The 25,265-nt window shown below is 43.2% G+C and overlaps 3 protein-coding genes across 9 annotated transcripts in view; 1 reads left to right on the plus strand and 2 right to left on the minus strand.

Moving 5' to 3' along the window:
* Nucleotides 1-441: 441 nt before the first annotated feature.
* Acbd7 (acyl-CoA binding domain containing 7) lies at nucleotides 442-6,787 on the minus strand. 2 transcript variants are annotated; one of them, XM_028895098.2, is made up of 4 exons: nucleotides 6,662-6,787; nucleotides 1,021-1,138; nucleotides 855-917; nucleotides 442-767 (listed from the first exon to the last, which is right to left on the minus strand). In XM_028895098.2, the coding sequence occupies exons 1-4, from the start codon at nucleotides 6,671-6,673 to the stop codon at nucleotides 694-696; spliced, it is 267 nt and encodes an 88-aa protein (XP_028750931.1). In that variant the 5' UTR covers nucleotides 6,674-6,787; the 3' UTR covers nucleotides 442-693. The 2 variants fall into 2 exon arrangements, with proteins under 2 accessions (XP_028750931.1, XP_028750930.1); XM_028895097.2 differs by having other exon boundaries at nucleotides 1,018-1,138.
* Rpp38 (ribonuclease P/MRP subunit p38) lies at nucleotides 1,373-15,960 on the plus strand. 3 transcript variants are annotated; one of them, XM_037205979.1, is made up of 2 exons: nucleotides 1,373-1,481; nucleotides 14,416-15,960. In XM_037205979.1, exons 1-2 carry the CDS (start codon nucleotides 1,471-1,473, stop codon nucleotides 15,263-15,265), a joined length of 861 nt encoding a protein of 286 aa, XP_037061874.1. In that variant the 5' UTR covers nucleotides 1,373-1,470; the 3' UTR covers nucleotides 15,266-15,960. The 3 variants fall into 3 exon arrangements, with proteins under 3 accessions (XP_037061874.1, XP_028750939.2, XP_037061875.1); XM_028895106.2 differs by lacking the exon at nucleotides 1,373-1,481 and adding an exon at nucleotides 11,353-11,557; XM_037205980.1 differs by lacking the exon at nucleotides 1,373-1,481 and adding an exon at nucleotides 11,570-11,594.
* Nucleotides 15,961-17,264: 1,304 nt separating this feature from the next.
* Nmt2 (N-myristoyltransferase 2) overlaps nucleotides 17,265-25,265 on the minus strand; it is a 44,311-nt gene continuing 36,310 nt past the window's right edge. For all 4 annotated transcript variants that reach the window (XM_028895102.2, XM_028895105.2, XM_028895104.2 and 1 more), the window contains 4 exons: nucleotides 21,763-21,933; nucleotides 19,226-19,393; nucleotides 18,826-18,963; nucleotides 17,265-18,310 (listed from right to left, as the gene is read on the minus strand). In XM_028895102.2, coding sequence (XP_028750935.1) covers nucleotides 18,290-18,310; nucleotides 18,826-18,963; nucleotides 19,226-19,393; nucleotides 21,763-21,933 — 498 coding nt within the window. In that variant the 3' untranslated portion in view covers nucleotides 17,265-18,289. The remainder of the gene's footprint in view (nucleotides 18,311-18,825; nucleotides 18,964-19,225; nucleotides 19,394-21,762; nucleotides 21,934-25,265) is intronic.

Consider the following 25,265-nt stretch of genomic DNA (forward strand, 5'->3'; position numbering starts at 1 on the left):
CCCCCCCCCCCGCCCGCTTTACTTCCTGAAGCACTGGGAATAGTCTAGCTGCTATTAATTCTCAACAAACTGTTCTTGTTGCCCAGTAGCACTAACTCATTGTACAAGAACAGATTAAGTCAAGCAAACAAATACTGGGGCTGGGGAGATGGCTCAGTCAGTTAAGTGCTTGCCTCATAAGCATGAAGACCCGAGTTCAAGCCCCAGACCACCAAGCATGGTGGAACACATATGGAATCCCACTGCTAGGGAGGCAGAGGTAAGAGGTATCTGGGGCTAGTTGGTCTAGTGTACTTGCTGAGCTCCAAGCCGATGAGAGACCCTCCCTCACAGGAAGTAAATAGCATGCCTTAGAAAAACCACCCAAGGTTGTTCTCTGTCCTCCACATGCATGCAAACACGTGTAACACACACATATGAACACCCATACACAGATACAAATGCAAAAAAAGGAACAGATATTTATTCAAGTTTATATGCATACTACAAAACAATTTTTGAAAAGGAACTTTTAAAAAGTCACCTTGCACAAGCAAGTAAAACTAGGTAACTATGCTGACACAGTCCTAAGTATTAGAATTCATGCTAATAAGAAAAATACACATGATTTTTAGAGTTACTAATGCATTTTCCCCTAAATGTCATGATGCTGTATGAAGGCTTCCAAAGGAGATCTGTCTCCCCTGTCAAATTCTAAATCCCATATTTCTCAATCAGCTCTCTTGCTTTAGAAATATAGGCACTCATGGCATCTTCCTTCGACAACCCTAGAGAGAGACAAACACGTTATCGCACTGACGGGTACGGTGGGATGTGAAAAGGGTCTCTTCTAGCCTTATTTAAGGGTTAACAACCTTTCTGGAGGCTCCATGCTTCCCACTTGGCCTTGCCCTTCAAATCTAACATTGCTGGACATGCTGCCAAAAGGAGAGAGATTTAATGTTACTTCTCACTGTGCCCGTCTACAAACACTGTGCAAACAAGTATATCGATCTGTCTAAAACAGTGATTGGGTACCACCAATGTTGATGTCTCCAATGATGGACTGTTTGTAGAGCCCATAGAGTTCTTTGAGCTCTTCATCTTCAGGTCTGCTTTTCAGCTTCCTCACGTCTTGTGTGGCCTGGTCAAAATCAGCCTAGGGCAAAAGACATCAAGGACACACTAAACACACACATGTGGTGTGAACACACACCTGCAAGTAAGACATACCCATAAAATCTAATTTTTTTTTTATCATAAGTCTCATGTCAACTGATTTCCAGTAGAGAGACGTTGGTTAGCTTACTCTGGAAAATGGTTGTAATCTCTCCCTCTCCTCTCCTCCCTCCGTGGATAACAAATGCTGAAGAGAAATCACTTTACCAAGAGAAAAGCTGGTGAGCAGCCATGGGTGTGACCACAGAGGTGGAGCGGTAGCTAAAGAGAAGCATCTCAGAAGGAGCCTGCCTCAAGAAGCTGGCATTGGCAATGCATCTTGGGTAAGAGTGTGCAGGTATCCAGTTGGAAGACACAAGCTAGAAAAGCTGCTCCTGACAACCCAGGCAGAATTCACTAGTGTTGAACACACAGGGTGGGTCAAATCACATCGGTTTCTTTTCCCCATATATTTACAATCAACGGCAGGCATAACTAGTCACCTTAATCCCTATTGTCAAGTCCTTGTCTACTGACCCATGGCAAGAGCCTGAACAAGGACCGTTAGGTATATCCTTGGTGGGTGGATCAGAACATTATCACAGTTGGCACGTCTTTACATGTGCAGCCGTTGACAGTGAATTTCAAAACATTCTGGGCCAAAGGAATGCCACCTTCCCTAATTCCTGTGCCCTGAGAGCTGGGCTCCTGTGGCAGGCATTTCTGTTTTGGCTAACTGAGTTTTCAGCATCCTTGTTGGATGTTTGTCCTTGTGATCTCCCTCTTTCTTGTGAACAATGCCTTCCCTGCTCATGACTGTGCTCCAAGGCCCTCCTGTTCCCACTCGTCCTGTGGCAGGGAAGAACCCACAATGAGCACAGAACACCATCTCAAAGAACGACTTGGGGCCTCTGGATACTTCTGTTCAAATTTCACCCCTCTGAAGTTGGCCTCTGAGGGTGACTCACAATTTACCTTCACTTTCTGGAGCAAGTGAATTGAACAGTCAGTCAGCTTACATACGACCTTGATAATCAAAAGCCCTTTGAGCGATTCTTCCTTGTTGAAGGACTGAATTAGGAAGATAAATCCCTCAGTCAAGGCACTGAAATTATTTGAATCGTGTGTGTGTGTGTGTGTGTGTGTGTGTGTGTGCGCGCGCGCGTGTGTGCGCGCGTGCGCGCGTGTGTTCTGACTGTAAAATCACCCTCTCCTTCCGCCTCACCACTTTCTGTGGTGTTTTGGGATCAAACCCAGGGCCTCTTGCACGCATTCTACCACTGAGCTGCATCTCCAGCCCGGAAGAGACACATCCATCACCCAGTCCACTGCGGTCCCTTCATCACCTAACAAGGAAATGGGTCTAAGTGAGATGACTGTCAGGCCAGGTGTGAAAGTGAACACCTGGAGTCCTAGCACGAGAGAGTCTGAGGCAGCAGGGTCAGCTGAAGTTTGAGGCTAGCCTGAGCTACATAGCAAGACTCCTTAAAAAAAAAAAAAAAGTTAACCCAAACAAAACAAAAGACCTATATTACAATTTGCAAATAAAGTTGGGAGATAACTGAATTAGGAGTTCCATCTCTGTCTTCACTTCCAGGACAATGGTGAATGTGCCCTCCCTGTCACTTCCACTCGTGAGCCACTAACAGCACCCAGGAGGTTCATGATTTCCATCCCAATGCCATTTGCATTCTGAAGAGAGAAGAGGTTTGAATATACTTTTTTAGTTTTTCTATAAGTTAAAATTTTGATTTTTGAAATCATTTTAGACCCAGGTACAAGTCATAAAAACACCTCATCTTTTGTATCTATCAGGCTTCCCTGGGTATAGTCTCTGTAACAAGCACTTACCTACACTTCTCTCAGTGTGCAAAGGAATCACCAGTATAGATTGCTGCAGGCTGCAGAAATATATCATAAGAACTCAGCTGGTTATGGCAAAGTCACTACCTGGAGGGATCAGGGAATTCCTCCAGAGGAAGCCAAATTCCAAGGAGTTTTTGGTGTTACTTGGCTTGTTATATATCAGCTGTATTCTGTTATGAAAATCATGTGTGCCTTCATAGTTTTTCCAATTGACTTTCTCCTAAGAAGGACTAACAGTGTAGACTGATCACTCTCTGGACATACACATTCCAGGTATTTGGAGAACAGCCTCAAGAAAGGCTTTCTCTGGAATCAGATTATCTCCCTTAGCCACTTTCAAGGACTACAGGAAACACCACCCAGGTGGGCGCCCAACTTCCGAGGACTAACAATGATAACAGCCCACCTGCAAGTCTCCTGACTTACGGTAAATTTCACAAGGAGACACCACCTAGGAGAGGTGGACGTTAAGTAATAGCTTTACACAATTTAGCTCGGACCCTCCCTTTATATACCGGGACTTCCAGGGCACAGAGAGGAGAAGAGAAAAGAGAATGGAAGAACTAGATGGGTAAGAACTTGAGAGGAAAGAACTGAGATGGGGAAGAACTAGACTGAAGGGCTAGAAGAGAGGACTAGAGGAACGAGATGGAAGATGAGGAAGAGCCAGATGGGGAAGAACAAGATGAGGAAGAGCCAGATGAGAGAGAAGGAGACAGGAGAGGAGCTGATAGGGGAAAGAACTAGATAGATAAGAACCTAGAAGGGACAGAACTAGATGAAGGAATTAAGATAGAACCTAGAGGGGACAGTAGACAAATACAGAGAAATCAGGCAAGGAAGGAGCTAGGCATGAGAGCAGAACAGAAGCTGTGTAGAGAGAACTATCACAGAATAATAATAAAGTGTATGAACTAAGGAGTTTCGTGTACATATATTCATTTCTTTTCACCAAAGATTATCAGCTGGTTGTAGATTCTTCCTGGACCCTGGGAGGGGACTATGAGGGGCTGAACCCCTATAGTCCCCGATAATAGATGTGTGTGTGTGTGTGTGTGTGTGTGTGTGTGTGTGTGTGTTAGGGTTTCACTATGTTGTCCAGGCTATCCTGGAATATTCAGGCTTAAATGTGTATTGTGTTCCCCAAAATATTGTGCACACTAATAAACTTATCTGGGGTCAGAGACAGAACAGCCACTAGATACAAAGGCTAGAAAATGGTGGCACTCACACCTTTAATCCTAGCACTCCAGAGGCAGAAATCCCTCTGGATCTCTGTGAGTTCAAGGCCACAATGGAAACAGCCAGGCATGATGACACACCTTTAATCCCAGAAAGCGAGCCTTTAATCCCAGGGAGTGGTGGTAGAAAGCAGAAAGGTATATAAGGCGTGAGGACCAGAAACTAGGAGCATTTGGCCTGGTTAAGCATTTGGCTTGGTTAAGCATTCAGGCTTTTGAGCAGAACAGTTCAGCTGAGACCCATTCTGGATGAAGACTTAGAGGCCTCCAGTCTGAGAAAACAAGACCTGCTGAGGATCCAGAGCGGTGAGGTAGCTGTGGCTTGTTCTGGTTCTCTGATCTTCCAGTTCACTCCAATACCTGGCTCAGATTTGATTTTATTAATAAGAACTTTTAAGGTTCGTGCTACACTTAGATGATCCTCCTACTTCAGTTTTTCCAGTGGTGGCAAGTGAATCCAGGATTCCTGCATTCTAAGTAAGTGCCCTACTGACTGGTCCGCACATGGCAAATCCCCTTAGTTTCTTAAATGGACTTCCAACCTGCCTTTGTCCTTCTCTGCTTGAGCTACTTTTTGTTTTGGTATGTTTTTTTCTGAGACAGGGCCTCATGTAGCACAGTACTGCTTTGAATCTGCCATATAGCTAAGGATGGCCGTGGACCCCTGATCCTCCTGTCTCCACGTCCTGAGTGCTGGGATGACTGGTGTGTACTGCCATACCTGGCTTGGACTATCCCCCTCTAGAATATATTGTAATTTTTATTATATTATTTAATTAGTAAGAATTTAAAATTGAAATAATAAGCATATGTTTCAAGAAAAATTTCATTTGTAACACCTACTTTATTCTTTAAGTATAAATAATTGCAGTGATTATAAGTCAAACCTTCCTTGATCTGACTGATGCTGAGTTAAGCAAGCATGTTCTTTAAAACTAGAATCCTTTTTTTTTTTTTTTTTTGGCTTTTTGAGACAAGGTTTTCTTTGTGTAACAATACTGGCTGTCCTCACTGGCTCACTCTGTAGACCAGGCTGGCCTCAACCTACAGAGATCTGCCTGCCCAAGTACTGAGAGGTGTGTGCCACCACTGCCTGGCTAAAACTAGAATCTTATTTTAGCAAAGTGAAAGTAAGTTTTGTCCCAGCAATAATAGGCTTACTGCATTTTAACATTGATCATACTGGAAACCCATGCCCTTGTATCAGTTCTGATTCCTTGAACTACTTTTCCAGCGCTGCCCTGTTGTCATGGTTACTATTCACATGCCTTAGTCTCTTGCCCCCTCGTGATGTTCCTTAACCTTTAAATCCTCAATGAAAATATTTTTAAGGCAACCAAAGATACTCTTACCCACTGTTGTTTTAAACGCCGTCCATGCGGCTCATCTAATGGCCTCTCTCCTCTGCTTTTATTTACTCTACATTTACTATTGTGCGTGTGCGGGTGCATGCGTGCATGCGAGCATGCGAGGTTAGGGAACAATTGCAAGAGTCAGCTCTCTCCATCTATCATGTGTGTGCCGAGAGTTGAACTTAGATTACCAGGTTTGCTAGCAGGCATCAGGCCCCTCTCCTCCACCCTGAAATAAGACAGCTGAGGCACACACAGAGAAATCAACATGCTACAGACTAATTGGGAGTTGCAAGCCTCCATGTCTCTGGGGTATGTCATTCACCCATGATAACATCTTGCCTGAAGAAATAGTTAAAGAAGTTGGCTATAGTCTTGATATAAAATGTTAAGCGTTAGAGATGTGTGTCTTAGAAGGTGATCTAATGAGAAAATGCTCCTAATATAACTGTTACATATAAAAACAAATCACGGATGTATTATGCTCACATACCTATAATTATATACATATGGAAAAAAAGACATATAAGGAAGCGATCTATCATGTGGTTATCTACCAGGGGAGGTTCTCCTGGTTTTTAATTTATTCATATTTTTTTCCACTTCTATCAATAAAACGGTAAGGTCAGAGCTTCATAGAGTAACTAGCTCTGCTATTCAACAAAACACTTGCCTGTGAGAACCTCCCAAGACCCCAAGAGCAAGGGGACGTGGAGACCCCAGTGGATGTCACCTGCTTCCCTGACTTGTTAAGAGAGTGATGAAGGAGGGTTGCCAGGAGCTTGTCAGTTTTTTAGATCTGGGTAATTTGTACCATCCCTGGGGTCCAGAAGGGTTGCTATGGGGAGCCTGGGTCTTTGTCAACAGATAATGCGGTTCAGTCTGCGGTGCAACAGCAAGGCGCTTCCGCAGGTGTGAGGAGTGACTGCGGGGTCGCAGCCGGGCGCTGCGGAGCGCTCCACTTACCCCTGCCCTGCCCCGGAGCTATCATGGCTCTTCTCGCCCCATTAGAGCGCTCCCTTCTCGGAGCATCGCGCCGGCAAAGCCTTCCCAGATCTAGCTTACCTGCAGGGACATAGTGACGAGGTAAGGTATGCTGTGGCTCTCAGGCTCTGGGTCCCAGTGCCCAGGGCTTGGCCACTTTCTTAAAGAGAAGCGCTCCTCCTCCGGTCTCTCCTGTAGGTCAGGCTCTGGGCATGAACAACTCTAATTGGTCACGGGAGCTGGAGGGCGGAGCCGGGCGGTAGCCTGTACCCGCCCAGTCTCTGGGAGAGTCTGCCTGGGTTGTCTCTCCTTGGAGAAGTTTGCTAGATTACCACTCCGCTCCTGGCTCAAACTTCAAAAAAAAAAAAAAAATTTTTTTTTTTCCTCAAGAGGTTGTTTGCAGGAAGCTAAGATAGGTCTCCCCAGGACTTGGACCTCACCTGGGAGTCCTTGATCCTTCCTCTGTGATTTTAGAAATCTGGGGATTGAGTGGCGATTACTGGAATCTCTCAAGTACCACCTCTCAGACTCATCAGGAGTGAAAAGGGACCAGGGGCTTGTGAACCTTACGAAAGCAAAAATATAAGTTCTAAACTCGAGCTGCACTCATCTCCACTGGCATTTAAATACAGCAAAGGCTGCAGCCTGTGTCGTGGGACCTAGATCTCCCCGGGTGCGAATTCACCATCACTTGGAGTTTGCAAGGTCTGGGGATGAAGCTATGAACCGCATTTTGCTATGCTTCTGGAGAACTGGACAAAGATTCCAGTTCAGGAGGAGAATTTTGTGTCTGACGGATTAAAACAGATTTGTGGAGATGTGGAGAGGAGAAAAGACACCCCGTTTTTAGAGAGACCGAGTTTAAACACAGAACAATAGAACCGGTGATGGAGGATAAAAGGCCCCCAAGCTTTCTAACTTGGTTTTTGTGTAAAATGTATTTTAGAAAAATTTTGCTACTTCATTCGTGTGAATCTTGCTTTTTTCCCCTTTCTGATTAGTTTTTGGTGGTGACATTAATTTCTAACTACGGGACAAAAGGCAGTTTTGGAGCAGTGTCTGGGCAGCACGTGGTCTTGCACATGGGAAGTGCATGGTGGGATCCAAGAGCAAAGGTTAGCTTCAGAACAGTGAGCATGCTCTGTTAGTCTGTCTAGTAGTGGCTGCTCAAAGTGTCCATCTGCAGCCTCAGCTGAGACCTTTTGACACTGTAGTCGTTGTAAGACATTAGTAAAGGGAAGCCATACGGCTCTCTTTTATGCTGGAATGTTTACTGTTTTTAAGATAGAGTCTCATGTATCCCAAGTTGCCCTTGAATTCCATCTCAGGCTGGCCTCCACCTTGTGATCCTCCTGCCTCAGTTTCCCAAGTGCTGGGATGATAGGCATCCCCAGAATGTTCGAGATCTCCTTTCTTAGCTGCTGTCCTCCACTCAGATGCCAGAGCTCTGCACGACTCTCCGAGGCTGCCGTTCATCCATTTCTCTAATTTCAGTCGGGCCTGTGGCTGTTCCCTTCCCTTTCCCTGCCGTCTGTTCCACCTTGGGCGTAGTGGGTTCCTGCGTTAAGATTAAAGCACTGTATGCAGAAGTTCAAAATTGGTTCTTAAACACAGAGAATACACGAGACACCTGTTGTCTGACCTCAGGGATTAAGGATATTATTGTCCTTGGGAAGCTGAGGTACAGGGAACTGACATCATCTTGTTTTGTGCTTACTCGAGTATAAACAGATGGTCTCAGTCTAATCAGGTGCTTTTTCTCCTTTCTGGCCTGAGCCATGGAAGGGTGGTACCGCTACCATACCATTGCCTGGGAAATGCCTGCACATGACACCTTCCATTCCCATTGCTGCCACAGACACAGATGTCCATTGGGGTGTCCAGTGGACTTTCCGAGAGCACAGACTTGAAGTCTGTTCCTTGAAGTGGCAGCACATCATTAAAGTCCATTCTCAGTTAATGAATTTTTAAATGTTGGACTAATTGAAGACATGCAGGAAAAGCCATAATGAAACCAGTATTTTAGACAATTACTACACACTAATAAAAAAAAAAAAACTAAAGATTGGCCGGGCGGTGGTGGCACTCGCCTTTAATCCCAGCACTCGGGAGGCAGAGCCAGGCGGATCTCTGTGAGTTCGAGGCCAGCCTGGGCTACCAAGTGAGTTCCAGGAAAAGGTGCAAAGCTACACAGAGAAACCCTGTCTCAAAAAACCAAAAAAAAAAAAAAAAAAAAAAAACAAAAACAAAAAGAAATAAACAAAAAAAAAACTAAAAATAAAATCATTATTATTAACAGTTTTCTTTGCAGAAACCACAAAAATCACAATAGCACACAAATAGAGAACAAAGGTCAGGATTCCATGGAAGAAAAGAAGAATCTGGTGTTCACTTGTTGCACTTTTTTTTTATTGATAAGGCTTTTGTCAGTCTACTGCTACAATTTCTTACCCAGAATCTGAAACTAATGTTATATTGTTGTAACCTTTTAATCTAACAGTTCAAGAATTAACACAAAAGAAAGCTTCTATAAACCTTATAAGTTACTAAAAGCTTCTATGAGATGTTCATAAACTTAACCATTATTTTAAAATAACAGCAAGTCCCTGAAAAGTAAAATTGACCATTTGGTATAGGATACCAAATATATAGTAATTAAGAAAACTACAGGAAGGATGTTTTGAGACATACTAGAAAATGTTTTGTAGAAAAAATTCTGAACACAAACTGAATTGATATTACTGTTTTGTTTTGTTTTTAGCACACATCTATATGAAATGTTAGTAGATAACTGAACAAAAGTATGTGGGGGTGACTGCATCATCACAAAGGATTAAAAAACTTTAAAATAACTTTTTTGTTTTGTTTTGTTTTTTGAGACAGGGTTTCTCTGTGTAGCTTTTCGCCTTTCCTGGGACTCACTTGGTAGCCCAGGCTGGCCTTGAACTCACAGAGATGGGATTAAAGGCGAGTGCCACCACCGCCCAGCTAAAATAACTTATTTTTGTTGTAACGTTTGTGTCACACAAATGGAAGAAATTACCTTTGAGATTTAGAATGTTCTTTTGGATAAAATTCTTGTGGAAATGTTGCCAACTTTCATGCAGTAAACAAGGACTAAAATAGTAGAGGATATATTTAATTTTTATGAACTTAATTCTGCCACAGATGTCACTGGGCCACCATGGCTCAGTCTGCCTGGCACTTGCTGTGTGGCAGGACTGTGGTAAGCATCTTAGACAGAACTCTCTCCTAATCCTCAGGACAGGCACTATTTTTGTCACTTCATCACTTGCCCGGGCGTAGGCACACTAGTCCCTGGGAAGGTCAGGGTTCGAACTTAGCAGCCTGGCCCCAAAGCCTTGTAATGTAGGAGGTGAAAGGTCAGGTCATGGGTAAACTTTAAGTCTGGAACTATAGTGAGACAACACGCAGCCATTTCCTTCTTTCCCTTTACCCTCTTCTTTTTCTCTCATTTTTCTTGGTTTCCTTTTCTTTCTTCCTTTCTTCCTCCCTCCCTCCCTCCCTCTCTTTCTTTCTTTCTTTTCTTTGTTTTCTTTCTTTCCTTCTCTCTCTCTCTCTCCCTCCCTCCTTCCGTGTGTATGTGCGTTGTTTGTGTATGTGTATGTGTTTGCGTGTGTGTGTGTGTGTGTGTGTGTGTGTGTGTGTGTGTGTCCCCGTAGCTAAGATTGGTGGCCGGAAGGAAGCAGTCCAGGCTGACCTTGAATTCTAGATCCTCCCGACTCAGTCTCCCAAGTGCCAGGATTTTATGTGAACCTTTAGTATTTCAATTTGTCTTTAGCGCTACATGACTCCAAGTTATAAAGAACATTTTTTTAAACAAAAAGTCTGTCGGTACACTCAGAACCCGTCCTGGCTTCATTCTTGTTCATCTACTTGTGATAAAAATCCACAGCGCGCTTTCCCTGTAAACACTGCAACAATCTTGGACCACAAGCAATCCTTTTTGTTTTAATTTATGTCCACTAGGTGGTGAATAATGAAAATGCTAGATTCTAAATTTTAGAGTCTAAAATGAGCAATGAAGACACCGAGAAAAGGAGGAAGACAGGACTTGACTCCTCCCAAATTCATTAGAAAAGGACAGAAAGGATAAAGACATTTGGTCAAATGTAGCCAACAGATTTAGGCTTTAATCTTCAATACGTTATTCCATTGTTTAGTCAGTTGTCCATAACTCCCCAATGATCCCATTCATACATTTTTTTTTTCCTTTTGGTTTTTCGAGACAAGTTTTCTTTGTGTAGCCCTAGCTGCCCTGGGACTCACTTCTGTAGCCCAGACAGGCCTCGAACTCACAGAGTGCTGGGATTAAAGGCGTGCACCACCACCGCCGGGCTTTATAAGCATTGGTGCAGCAGGTTCAACAGATACCGCTGGAATATTCTGGAATACTGCTGTGGAATTGAAAGCAGCCCTTAGTTTCCCTTTGAGTTGGCTCAAAATTCTCCACATAAATTGTAAAGACATCCAACCCTCCCACCCCTATTTATTTGATTTTCGTGGCGCGGCGACATGTGCAGAGAATGGAATGGCTATAAAGGCTGGAGCTTTGCGATCCGAGAACGAAAAGAGAGAGCAGGCCAGAGTTCCATGCCAGAAGCAACTGGGCTACACTCGGCTAAAACCAGACACAGCCAGAACCCAACCACCGGTTAGGACAGCATCTTTACACTACTAGTCCAGGCCGAGAGCGGCTGGTTACTACGGCAACCACAAACTCTCGCGAGACAGACCATACGCCTGCGCGATGCGGCCCCGGAGCTTTGTCCCGCGCTTAGGGATTCTGCAGCGGGACCTCCCGCTGTCACCAAGCTGCCCCTCAGGTCCCTTAGTGGGCGTGGCGTCATGCAGGAGGCAGGCAGGCAGGGCTAGCCTTCTGCGCAGGCGCAGCGCAAGCGCACGTGGAGCCGGCGTTCGGACCCTCCGTGGTGGTGGAGTCGCTGGACTGAATCGGTACGTCACGCGGTCTCCGCAGGGCGCTCCTGCAAAGGTGGGCGCGCGCCTGCGGTCCGAGGCCCAGCCCGTGGGCACCCGGGCCGCCGCGGGCGGGGTCGGTGCCAGGTGGGAAGGGGGCTGCGGCCACCCAGTGCCAGGCCCCCCTGAGGCCCTCCCCGGCTCCTCTCAGTCTACTTCCGGGGGTTTGCCTCGTGTGGGGTAACGTGGGTACCCACCCCTGCGTCTCCCGAGAGCACCGGAGCTTCTCTGCTGCCGACAGCCTTTCCCAGGGCCCTTCCCAGAATCGAGGTCTTTCCGGGATGCCTTTCTAATCGCGCCACTCCACCATCCTGTCCTTACCCGGGAACTCCAACCCTAGCGTCTCTGGCCCAGCGACACTCAACTTGCTTTAATACTCTTCCGAGATACCCCGCTGCCCGCTTCCTACTTCGTTGGGAAGGAATTCTTTCCATAGCGTTCATTTCCTCCAGAGAGCCGCCTTTTCCTGACCCTCTCAACTAAGGCCGCTCCTCTCTGCTCCCTAATATACCTCACTGTCTGTAAAGTGAGCCATTTTTATTACCTGCAGAGGCTTTGACTTTGCACAACGCCCAATGGCCCAGGGCATCAAGGATAATCCCTAAGAATTTGATGAAGAAACGATGTGGTCTGTGAGTAGTATCCTAGGCAGGGTATACGGTGAATAAGGACATTTGATACCAGAGGCTTCATTAGATAGCCCGAGTCTATAATATGCGTGATGGCTGAGAAGTGGGAGGGTAAAAGGTAAACCTTTGAGTTTGCAGATGATCTTGTAGGCAGTAGCAGCTTGCAGACATAGATGGCAAGGCACTTGGCAAGTCCACACTGTCTGTGAAGCATTTCTTACTAATCAGCATTTTTAAAAATTCATACTGCAGCCGGGCAAGGGTGGCGGCGCAGGCCTTCAATCCCAGCACTCGGGAGGCAGAGCCAGGCGGATCTCAGTGAGTTCGAGGCCAGCCTGTTCTACATAGCAAAATCCAGGACAGGCACCAAAACTACACAAAGAAACCCTGTCTCAAAAAAACAACAAAAAATTCATTCTGCATGGCGGCTACCTTATGCAGATTTGGCTTTTTTCATCTCCTCTTCCAGGTTCTGCCTCAGAGGAGTGATCCCAATCTTGCTGCCCCTTGGTTGCAGAGCATCCAAGTGTGAATGTCTCTCTTACACCAATGGGCTAGGCAGATACAAAAACTGATCTGCAGTTTAGTAAGAACAGTGGTGTGCCATGCCATTGTCTTGCTTCCTGGTCATTTTGTCTGGGCCACTTATAGCCAGATACCAGTTTCTGGCAGTCACCTCACTAGATTTTAATGGTCTTCTGTTCTTCAATCTCTGAGCTTGTGGGGAGCATAGAGGTAATGAGGGATGGATTGGAAGAGTGCAGTCCAGTGTGGGAAAGGAAGAAGTATTCATAGACAGTGTCAGCACTGATGGGACCAAGGTTGTAGCTCTCACTGGAATTCTGGCATTATATGGAAGGTGACTAGAAAGATCAGGGTCCAGGAGTGAGTCTGCAACAGCATTTCTTAGGGCTGTCCAGTTTGGAAAAGTGACCTGTTCCACACCAGTATTTCCAAATGTTGGTTCTTTTCCCAGTTCACCTGGGCATCTTTTTACCAGATTATTTCTAAGATGGAGCCATGATTAAAAGGAGTCTTCAGAAAAACTAAGTCTGAGTTTAGGCTGTGAGTCTGTTTCCTGGCTTGTTAGGGAATTGGGTATGTGGAGAAAGTGCCCTGAATTAGAGGAACCTTAATTAGAGGAGACTTGCTTAAAATTTGTCAACTGGGTCGTTATAGTTGAATTCTAGGAAGGAGAAAACCGAGAGAAGGAAGTATGTAGCTGCCTTTGGTTAGGACAAACTGGATCTAAGTGAAAGAATGCCCAACTAGAGAGCAATCGAGAGCATCCTAGTAAGTCTAAGATTGATACCATAGTCTCTAGGAAGATTATGAATAGGCCACTGGCTTCTAATATGCTTTCAGAAGGAGCCCAACCCTTTTATTTCTCTCTAATGGATTAATCTCTCAATTTCACCACAAAATTTTAAGTTTTCATGAAATTGCCCACCAAAGCAGTCATTCTTGTAATCATGTGAAGGGAAAATGTGCCTGTATGTTTAAAATGTTTTAGGAAGAACTTGGGGATCATGGGAAGGAGACTTACAAAGGGATACAAAATAGAAGTTTTAGCCATGGACAGAGATTACATAGATTTGGTTCTGAAAATCTGATCTGGTTAATTTTAAATCTCAGAGACTACAGGTAAGCTCTGCGGGCGGACACAGGGTCTTGTTGCCTACCAGCAGCTGTGCCTAGAACACCATCTTCCCAATGGAGGAGCTCAAGTGATTATGTGCTGTTAATGAATGAATGAGGGGCCCTTGAGATGGTTCAGAGGGTAAAGGCAGTTACCACCAGGCCTGTGACATGAGTTCTACCCCAGATTCCAATGGTGGAAGGAGAGAACCTAGTTCAATAGACCTACTCTGACCTCCACATGTGCTCTATATATGATCCCCAAACCTTGTGTTACTAATTTTTAAAAAATGAGAAGTCCAGAGTTTAGAAGATGCTAACAAATCTCTTAAGATTAACATCAGTCATTCTCACATTGCCTGTGTATCATGAAAAGACAGGGAAAATTAAAATCAGTTCATTTTACCAGAGAAGTTATGTGAATGGTTACCTGGTTGGGCATATATAATTAGACCTGCTGTAGCACATCAACCAGGAGTAAAAGACAAAACTAGAGAATATAACCAAAATATTCTCAGAACATGCATTGCTAACTAACATGAGAATTTTTCATCTTGTTTCTTTCTGAAGGGTTTTCAAGATGGCCGCAGCCCCTCAAGCACCAAAGAGGGGATCTATTCGGAAGACTAGACCTCTGGTTGTAAAGACATCACTGAACAACCCGTATGTCATTTCCTGGAGCACCTTGGAGAGAGAGGACATACATTTTATATTACAGACACTCGAAGACAAGTTTAAATTGATTGGCCTTCAGAAAATTGAAGATAAGAAAAAGAAAAAAACACCTTTGGTAAAAAAGCAAAGGTGCAGCCCTGATGTTGAGACGAGTGAGGATCTGAAAGAGGAGCATGATGGGAACCTGCAGGTGTCAGGCTGGACACCCATACATGTCAGAAAACAGCTGGTCATTGGCGTTAATGAAGTCACTAGAGCCCTGGAGAGGAATGAACTGCTCCTGGTTCTAGTGTGCAAGTCCGTCAAGCCTGCCGTCATCACCTCACACTTGATTCAGCTGAGTATAAGCAGAACTGTTCCTGCTTGTCAGGTTCCTCAGCTCAGCCAGAGAATTGCTCCTGCCATTGGCTTAAAATGTGTGCTAGCCTTGGGCTTCAGAAAGAACACCACGGACTTCGCTGAGGAAGTAAGAGCCATCATTCCCAGGGTGCCCAGCTTACATGTGCCATGGCTTCAAGACAGAACCCAAGATCTCAAAGACAATTTAGAGACTGAATCTTTGGAAAGCCAGGACAAAGAGATTTTGGACACATCATTTGATGACCTTACAAAACTTAATAAAAGAAAGCTTGCTGAAGGTGGGCAGGCTTCTGTAACACTACAACCCCTTAAAATAAAGAAACTTATTCCCAACCCTAATAAGATAAGGAAACCACCCAAAAGTAAAAAATCCATTTCAAAGTAGTTTATATGAACTTGTCATTTCATGAAAGGATATGGTCTAAATAAGCTTTAAAACAAATAAAGTAGAGTATGTTTACGTATATTCTTAGGATCCTGCATGGAGGTCTTCTTTCAGAATGGCAAGTCTTTCTAACTGGGTGGGACAGATATGCTGAAACTTAAAACCATGAAGTAGGGAAAACACTCAAAAACAATGATTAACAAAACCGAAGTTTATTGAGACTAATGTCCATGCGTGTATAAATTCACTGCTTTCAAGGCTGGTACAATGTTTGCTTGCAAGAACATCAGTTTCCTACAGCACTTAACATTTCTCTACCAAACTTGGAAAATGGGCCACAGACATGGTCTAATAAGGTGGATGAAACAACTAGAGAAGGTCCTAGTTGTAAGGGAGAGACACTAAATGCTAAGCAGCACACTGTCTTCAAAAGCGGCATACCATTTTTACGTTGTAGTAATTTGGCTTTGTAGGTAAGCATTGACAGGCATAGAGAAAGGCTTGACTGATACAGAAAAAAAAAGCCTGATAGGGTTATTTCAATAAGAATTCCCTCCCTGCACATCAAGTTCCTTGCAATATTGAACATTATCAAAAGTACAGTAGGGGTACAGCTCTGTGGTAGAACATGTACTTATTAGCACACAATCCCTGGCTTGATCCCCAGCACCAAAACAACACACACACACACACACACACACACACAAAAAAAAAAAAACACCCTCCAAAACTAACAGCAAAAATTACAGTAGCAACTTAGGTGAAATGTAGCAAGAGAGATTCAATTGGTTTTTCAGGCTAAGAAATGGAGCTGTCAGTGCTTTGGATGTGAAATCTACCATGTGTCTGGAAAGTCATCTGTAATTTAGGAGCAAGTACACAGGATATGAAAACACTGTCACTAAGTTCTGGCTGAACTCATGGGCTGTGCCACCTTTGTTCATTTACTGACAAATTTCCATTTTGTGAAGAAAAGAAACCTTATAGCACATTTTGGATATAAAGACAGGGCAGTGTAACTTAAAAACAACTCTGGAGACTGTCGCATTTATATTTGGTTTTAACAGCTATTTTATATCTGAGCAGTTGCACTGGTTACTGATTTTCTAAAATATCGAGTGGTCATGTGCTTAAGTTATGAATACATCAATGTGAACTACTAGTGTATTTAAAGTGATGAGTTCTGTAACAACTGCAATGTGCAGTAAACAAATCTCTAAAGGGATGGTTTAACATTTTCCTCATGAGGTAAAGAAGCCCATGAAAAAAATTCCTGACTGGCAATTCTTAAATCGGAAAACTCAATTTGTATAAGATAAAAAATGAGTGAGACAATTCCCAAAGAGCTGTAAATCCAGATTCACTAAACTTGCTTACCTAATGCTGTCTTTCTAAACAGTGTTCCAATGAATAGGTAGTTTTATTTCCTGAAGGTGTTCTGTTACAAATGTCACATAGTTGGGCGTGGACCATATGAAATGAGAAATCTGCCATGTGTCTTTAGGAACAGTACTGGTCCCACTTCTGCACCACTTGTGAGGCCCAGGTGCCCCCCCTAGTGGTGCTATCAGGGATGGCACAATTTGTGGCCTACTTCTTAGGACCTTAGTCCACAAACATGGTAGAGGCCAGATAGCAAGTATTTTAACTTTGCAGGCAATACATTCCAGTCTGTCACAACTTGATTTCCTTTCATAGCATGAGGCAGCCACAGGTAGGTCATAAATGAAAATGTGGCTGTATTCTGATAAAACTTGAACTTCATAAGATTTGCATGCTACAAATGTCATTCTTTGGGCCATTTCCCCCAACCATTCAAAACATTAACGACCACTGTCAGCTTGTGAGTTGTACAGAACAGCCAACAGGTGAGACTTGACCTAAAAGTAACATTTGGTGAGTCCTTTCTAGCTGGGAAGGAAATGCTATGTTGTCTGAAGTAGCATTCTGGACTGGAGCAGAGGCACTGGAGTAAAGGCAGGAAGAAGTATCTACTTAGTGGCATCTGACTCAAAGGCCAGTCTATACAATGGCCTTGTTTAGTATTTTATTTTTCCCTTGGATAGTGGCAGCATATACATATATGTACACTGTGAAACTTGTTTTTCAAATTCTAGGTAAAAACAACATCAGTAACAAAATTATGAATACGTATTTACAAGTAAGACATTTTCCATTAGCATGACAATTTTCATGATAAATTAAAGTCAGCATAAAGGAACATGTGCAATTGTGCATAATAAAAACATTCAGACCATCTGTGTGCTGACAGCACTCCCACACTCCTCTGGGCATTAGATCTGACTTTAGAGCTGTTACTTCCTTTCCCTCACACATCCTTGTCATTGCTGAGAAATGAGACTGCAAGCAGCCGCAAGGTCTGGTCAGTCAGGTGTGTACTCTTCAGTGAGTATGCTGAACATTTGCCCCAACTTTGCTTTTGAAACAATCCACTAACCTGCTGAAGAGCAAAGGACAAACCTGCATATTTACTGATTTGGCTACTATGCTTATGGAATAATAAATGTGCTAAGTCACTGGTACATTTTCATATTGCTCCATACGTAATTATCTACCACATGTCAATTCTATAAACATTCCCAGTAGCATGTAAGGTGATATACATATGGATCCTTGTTCTGTTATACGAGTATATCACCACTTAACAAACAGAAAAGCAGCAGTGACTCTCCTAACAGCAAAGGTTTTCTTAACAAGATGCCATCACTTCTGTTTGGTTCATAGAGAAGCAGTCTCACTTCTAGAGTGGAAGGACAACATCCTCTCTTTACCATGAGAGCTCTGTGGACACCTTCATCCCTCCCACACATCAGTCAACAGCAGAGTTGGCTTCAACATCCTAACTAGAAATGTATACTATTGGCCATCTGTTCTGATTGTTAGCAACTACTGCAATTTCACTCAACTTGTGCTTTTATTCTTCTTTGGAATGGCAGTTCCAGGACTCACTAAATAGAGTATTAACAAATGAGAATGTCAGCCTTCTAGAAGTAACATATCCATCTACTGTAGAACAAGTCCAACCTAAAGAAAGGAAAAAATGGGATAAGACCAAATGGAAGAAGAAATTGAGTTACAATACTATATCTGTGTTTTTAAAAGTCCCCTTGGCTGCGATGCTGGTTATGAGGGTAAAGGCACTTGCCACACAAGCCTTGACCTTAGTTCAGTCCCTGGAGCCCTGGTAGAAGGAGTTTACTGACTCCTCAAAGCTGTCCGCTGATCTCCATATATGCTGTAGCACATATGTGACTACATATTATATATACATACACACAGAGAAAAAAAACAAAAAGCCACCACCAACAAAACAATGACAATAAAAAACAAATAAAAAGTCCCCTTCATCCTACAGTATGTCTGAGTTAACAGATTCCATTTATAATCTGTCTCTCACACCCACACACATACACACAGACACACCACACACACACCCCTGACACATACCCAGAGAGAGAGATTAAAAACACTAGAAATATATAAAAGCCCCTTTATCTTGAAGGAAGCTGGTATGGGGCTATCAAAATAAGCTTACTCACTTTTTCCGAGTCTGTCCCTGGACACCTCCAGTTGTACAAATAATACTGTAAGTTCCCGTCTCCTATACCAAACTTGAGTTTTTCCAAGAAGGTCTTATTTTCCATCAAGTCTAGTGCATTGAATACATCAAACCCTTTCTGCCAATATAAAAAGTTTAAAATACCAAGGGCTTAGTGTATTGTGTATATATTCCTGTATAACATTCAATTCCTCTCCAGTAACTTAAATATATAAATCCACAGACTAAGAACCATCTTAGAAGACTATTATGAAGACATCTAGGGAAGGGAGCTAGAAAGGTGGCTCCATGGTTAGAGTCACACTGTTCATGCAGGGGACCTTTCTGTAAGTTAACTTGCTTAGGGAGAACCATGCAGTAGAGAAAGAAATGACACTCACCAACTTGGCTATAATGAGCGCATCATTCATGAGGTCCAGCAGGGGTGTCTCTGTGTGAATGTTGTAGAAGGAATAGGCAGCCTTGAGGCTCTTGTGAGCTGGGTGGTGCATAACCGTGGAGGGGAGTGTGTAGAAGCTCAGGAAATCAGTCAGCTTCCCACTGGGGCTCTGAGGGACAGAGGTAAGCAACAGCAAGTAAGTGTTTCCTCGAACAAGCATTCTTTCTTTGGCTAACTGATGCTGACTTATGACTTACACCCAACTTTCTGTCCAAATAAGGAGCAACAACTGAGATTTTCCTCTCTGTAACCCAGTTTGAGCCCTTTATGCTGGGGAGAGACCAACAAGTGGACAGAAGTTTATGCAAAGTGCTAGTGGGAGATGTGCAAGCTTCCAAAGCAGGTCCTAATGAAAAGCCTCTCCAGGCCAACAGATGAGTCCATGCCCATGCTGACAGGACAGTGACAGAAACAGATTTGCAGCCTCTAGCTGCGGACCAGAGGCTGGCTTCCCCACTCACACTGAAGCATATATGGGCTGCTAACAGGAGGAGACAGAGCTGTACGCCGAGCTGGCTACTCAGTGGTAAATGGAACACCATTTCAAAGCACATGGTCACTCAGCCTTGGTATCTGGCACCTTTTCTTAAAAGCGAATAATGAGAGCTGGTTACTTTAGGAAACAACTGACAAGACTTGTTTGTTAATAACATTTACTTCAGCTTTCAGGGTCTACATTGAAGTTTTAAAGAAGGAAAAAAAACCATCATATCCTCTACCATATGGTACCTTATAATTTTTCTGATGACAAAGGTCTTATCCATGAATGTAATTTTTAAATATTATCTAATGAAATGTCAATATTTGAAAGTTCTGTGAAACCCAGTAAGTCAGTATTTCCCAAGTGGCCAATGCATGATGTTGCAACCTTGTATGTAAATAAAATTCATTCGAAGAACCAGACATAAGTTAGTGGTAGGGAATCTGCTTAGTGTGTATAAAAACTGTGCTGGGGAGCGGGGGCACACAGAGAGAGGAGGAAGAGGACAAAGATGGGAGACGACATACCAATGAGTTTTGGATCAAGAGAACAGAAAGTTCACTGATAATCAACAGTATTTATAATGATCTGAAAAGAGTTGTGTGTGATAGTGCACATCACTAATCCCAGCAACCAGGAAGCTCAGGCAGGAGGATCAACAGTCTAAAGCCAGAGGCCCAGATTTTCTTCTCAGCATCCACATGGAAGCTCACCACCTTTTGTAACTCCAGTTCAGGGGATATGATGTCCTCCTCTGGCTTTCAAAGGCACAGACATGCACACAGGCAAAACACTTACACACATAAGATAAGAAGAATCTAAAAGTCAGCCTGAGCTACACAGCTGGCCCCAGTTAGCTACATACTGAGACCCCATCTCACAAGGGAAAAAACAACAATTATCTGAAGAGTTAAAATTACTCACTGATTTTCAAATCTTCAGTATTTCATGGGATTTTATGTAATTCAATCAAGGCAGTATGTCACAATGAATTGAAAGCAAAACCAAGGAAAGGGCACACTATTTTTAATGTGAAATTATCCTTTCACTGATTTTTGTGGTTTGAGAAAAATTAGTTTTCATGTATGGATGTTCTTTAGGTAACATGCAACAGATTTACTATTGTTGTATTACTGAGTATGGTAAAAAGCTACTGATATAATCCATCTGAGTAGAAGCTCTGAGTTCTGAGTAATTCTTTAGACAGTAAGTCCTGAGATTGGACAGTTCATGAGGCTCTGGAGACACACAGGTACAAATAGATTTGTGTACAAAGAGTTTTTAGAAATATAACTATTAAAACTGCCTGCTGCTCATTTGGTTCTTCAGAAACGTCTTGTGGATCATCCTTACCATGGGTCAGTCTCTCCGAGACTGCCCTAACTGGACCTGTCATCCTAAGTTATGACACTGCTTGACAATGCTAAGTAATAGTTCTGTTTACAAGTAATGTAAACAAACCCCTACAGTCACTTCTAATTGGCCTTCTCCACTGTCTTCAAATTGCTTGCCAAATTAAATTCCATTTTCTCAGTTCAACTCCACTTCAACCCACTGGGCTTCCAAGTGAGACATCATCTAAACAACCAAGTCCAAGTTTTGTAAAAAAGGTTGAAAAACCATGTTACGTCCATCTAAGTAACAGTCCGAGTATTTAGATGGCTCCTTTTCCTTCCCTATATTCAACAGAAGTTAAGGGACTCGGTCAACTCATGGCAGTTCAGATCCAGCCAGCTCTATAAAAGCCCCAACATTCAACTCTGGAACATAGCTATCTAGGAGGAGGCACAGACTAATTACTTGCTTTTCAAAATAGAACAAATGCGCAGCAAAGAAGAGCACCTTAACTTCCGGGTAGCAACTGGTGAATGCTCCATCCTGGACTAAAGCAGCTGTGCAGGGCCAGCAGAGGCAGTGAGTCATGGAGGAAAGCCACCAGCACAGTGAGCTTTAAAGCTTTAACCTGTTCTCGGGACTATTTTATCAGCTATCTTTACCTCCACCACAAATGTGTCAATGATGTGCTCCCTGGGGAGGAACCAGTGGGCCACTTCCTCATCATCCATCACTGGAGCTAGATGAAACTGCTTCAAGTAGCTGTTAATGAGTTCTCGGACTGCTGTGATGTCTTTAGGTTCCATTGGTCTCAAACCTGAAGTCTTTGTAACCTTGTTAGAAGAAAAACAAAGAAAAGACACAAGCACAATGAAGAGCAGTAAAATGATGTTACTTTGTGCTCAAAGTGTGGCCCACAGGCCTGCAGCACCTTTGGGAACTTTTAAGAACTGGAGGCTCCAGACCGGCTTTAGTGAATCAGAACCTAAAGTATACCATGACTCCATTAAAACCCAAAGCTGGTCTAAAGGCTGGGCCTACAGAATCCCAGCTACTTGAGAGGATGAGGCATGGGAATTGATTGCAAGTTCAAGGCCTGACTGGGATATACAGTGAGTTCAAAGCCAGTCTGGGCAATTTAATGAGTCTGGCTGTCAAAATAAAAAGTAAGATGATGAGGGCTGGTGAGATGGTTCAAGGGGGCAAAGAAGCCCACTGCCAACTCTGAGCACCTGAGTTCAACCCCCAGGACCCACATGGTGGAAGGAGAAGTGACTCTCACAAATTATCCTCTGAATTCCACCAGTGTACCTGGCAAATGATTGACAGCCTACACTTCCACAAAGATAAAGTTGATAAGCAATGTGTTCTATCTTCTTTTTTTGGTTGTTGTTGTTTTGGTTTTTTGAGACAAGGTTTCTCTGTGTATTCCTGGCTGTCCTGTAACTTGCTCTGTAGACCAGGCTGGTCTTGAACTCAGAGATCTGCCTGCCTCCCAGGTGTTGGGTCTAAAGGCATGTGCCACTACTGCCCAGCTTGCATCCTATCATCTTATCCAAACAAACCAAATGAACATTACAAGCTCTTATACCAAGAATTTAACAGATATGAGTAATAGCATCAAACCTTATGCTGACCCTTGAAAAAATATTGGATAATTTTAAGAAGTAGCATAATACTGCTAATACACTTTTTTGCTCTCAATTACTTGTAAATATTTCTAAACTAAAAATCCCTCGAGCCTGGGAGAAGACTCAGCAGTAAGAACACTTGCCAAAGAAGTCTGCCAACCTGGATTTGATCCCCGGAACCCACATTTTCCTAAAAATCAGACGTAGTGGTGTCTATCTGTAACCAACTCTACAAAGTTGCTCTCTGATCTCTGCGAGCGCGCGCGCGCACACACACACACACACACACACATACTCTAAAGTAAATTTAAAAAAAATCTAAACAATAAAACTCCTAGAATAAGATCATTATAATTTCTGAAGGACCCTATGCAGAAGTCTAAGAAGGAAAACCAGCTACAATCAATTACTACTGGGGGGGGGGGGTTTCCAAGGCTCTGAGACCAACAGTGTTGACTGATTACTGGTTAGTAGGGGAAGGCAGGGAAGCTAGCAATGCATGCTTTACACTCAGGCCCAAGGATTCTCAGCTGAGCATTTACAATGAACTGTTCAAAGATGGGGTACACAGCTTATAAACATACAGAACCTCAACTAAAACACCATTTAATTATCTAAAGCTGGAGAACTAAATTTCCAATACTGAATAAACTGCTCACACTTATCTGAAACTTTTTGTGACTCTCAAATTATTAGAAACATCCAGTCCAGTCAAGTGCTTGCCTAACTTGCACATAAGACCCTGGATTAAATCCTAGTACTGCAAAAAGAAACATCTAGTCCCACCTGGAAATTCTGAATGCTAGTTAAAGACCAAAACCATCTAAAGTGTGCCTTGAGACCAAAGTCACTTAAATTTCCTTTCTCTTGGGCCAGGTTATTCACTCAGTAAGAAGGCTTGAACAGCACAAAAAAGGCCCTGCTTCAGTGGCACAGAAAAACAAAGTATTTTCAGCTATGATGCTTCATAGATGAGACAATTATAGATGTCCTCAAGAGTAAGTGGGGAGACCCAAATTGAGGTTAAAAATAGGATGGTTTTGTATAACTGAATAAAACACTTGTTTTTGGGGGGTTCAATATAAAGCAATTTTCCTGGTTAATGGGAGCATGTTACATTTCCTAAGCAAATTCTGTGTCTGAATCAGATATGTTCTCAGCGTCAACTAGTATCAATTACTTTTTGAACTCCATGTAATGTGCAGCTCGTTTAATTGTATAAGGAAAACTCAAGAGTTCCACTGAAAAACAGAAGTGTTATCTGTCAAACATGCCATGTCGATTTAGAGCAGAGGTGGCTGCAATGGTTATGGTTACTAATATGATTAAGAAGGGAGTTTCTAAGTACTAAGATCATCTGGTGTTATTAAACATACAACACGCCACATGCTTTATTGTGCCCTAGCAAGCATATCCCTTTTAATAGCACAAAGCATAGACATGCTGGTTGATTAACACCTGCTTTTTAACTACTTCCAATTCCTTTATTTTTAAGCCTCCTCCCTCTAACTTTGTTAATATTCAATTTCAAATAAACAATCACACTAAAGGGCAGGGAAACATATAAAGATATATTTCTTGGGTAAGCCTAGCCTTTGGGGAATAGTAGCCACAATGAGTTATCAGGCTGGCTCTGCTCCTACAAAGCATGTCACATGTCAATCTTGTATTTCCATGTCAACTTCTATGATAGGGAAAATAACCTGCCATCCTGTGACTGCTCAGGCAACTGCATGAGATTATAAATGTTCATTCTCTAGCACAATGTTGGCCTGATAAATGTCAGTACCTAGGTTTGGAAGTCTATGCCTAAAACACAGAAACAAGAACTGTAAGAAAATGGTCATGAGCAGGGCAGTGGTGGCACATGCCTTTAATCCTAGCACTTGGGAGGCAGAGCCAGGCGGATCTCTGCAAGTTTGAGGCCAGCCTGTGCTACAGAGTGAGTTCCAGGAAGGGCGGCGCAAAGCTACACAGAGAAACCCTGTCTGGGGAGGGGGGTATGTGATGGGAATGGTAAAAATGAAACAGCCATGGAGCCAGTTTTATTCCAGAAGGCTCCCTTATGCTGAACAGTACAAGTGGCATGACTATTAGCAGCTGTACCATCTATCTTTAATCAAGAGGCTCCAGGGTAACTGCCCTTGTCATCTTTCAATTTTCTATTATCTGTACTTTTATCTCTTTTGCTCTCTTCCCTCTTTTTCTACCAACTACTATGCTAATTAGTTTATATGATCAACCAGTCACAAGCTAGAGTTACCTGGGATGAGGTAACCTCAATCAAGGAATTGCCCAGATCATGTTGGCTTGTATCTGTAACTGAGGGATTATTTTGATTGATGACTGAGGTGGGAGGGACCTGACCACAGTAAACTGCGGGCAGCATCATCCCCAGGGAGGCTGGCCTGGGCTGTATAAGAAAGCTAACTGAACATGAGGCACAGAATGAGCCAGTAAGCAACATTCTTCTATGAGTCTTGCTTCAACATTCCTGCTTCAAGTTCCTGCCCTGACTTTCCTCAATGATGGGC

This window comes from Peromyscus leucopus, chromosome 5 (genome assembly GCF_004664715.2).
Source record: "Peromyscus leucopus breed LL Stock chromosome 5, UCI_PerLeu_2.1, whole genome shotgun sequence".
In the NCBI taxonomy this organism is placed as follows: Eukaryota; Metazoa; Chordata; class Mammalia; order Rodentia; family Cricetidae; genus Peromyscus; species Peromyscus leucopus.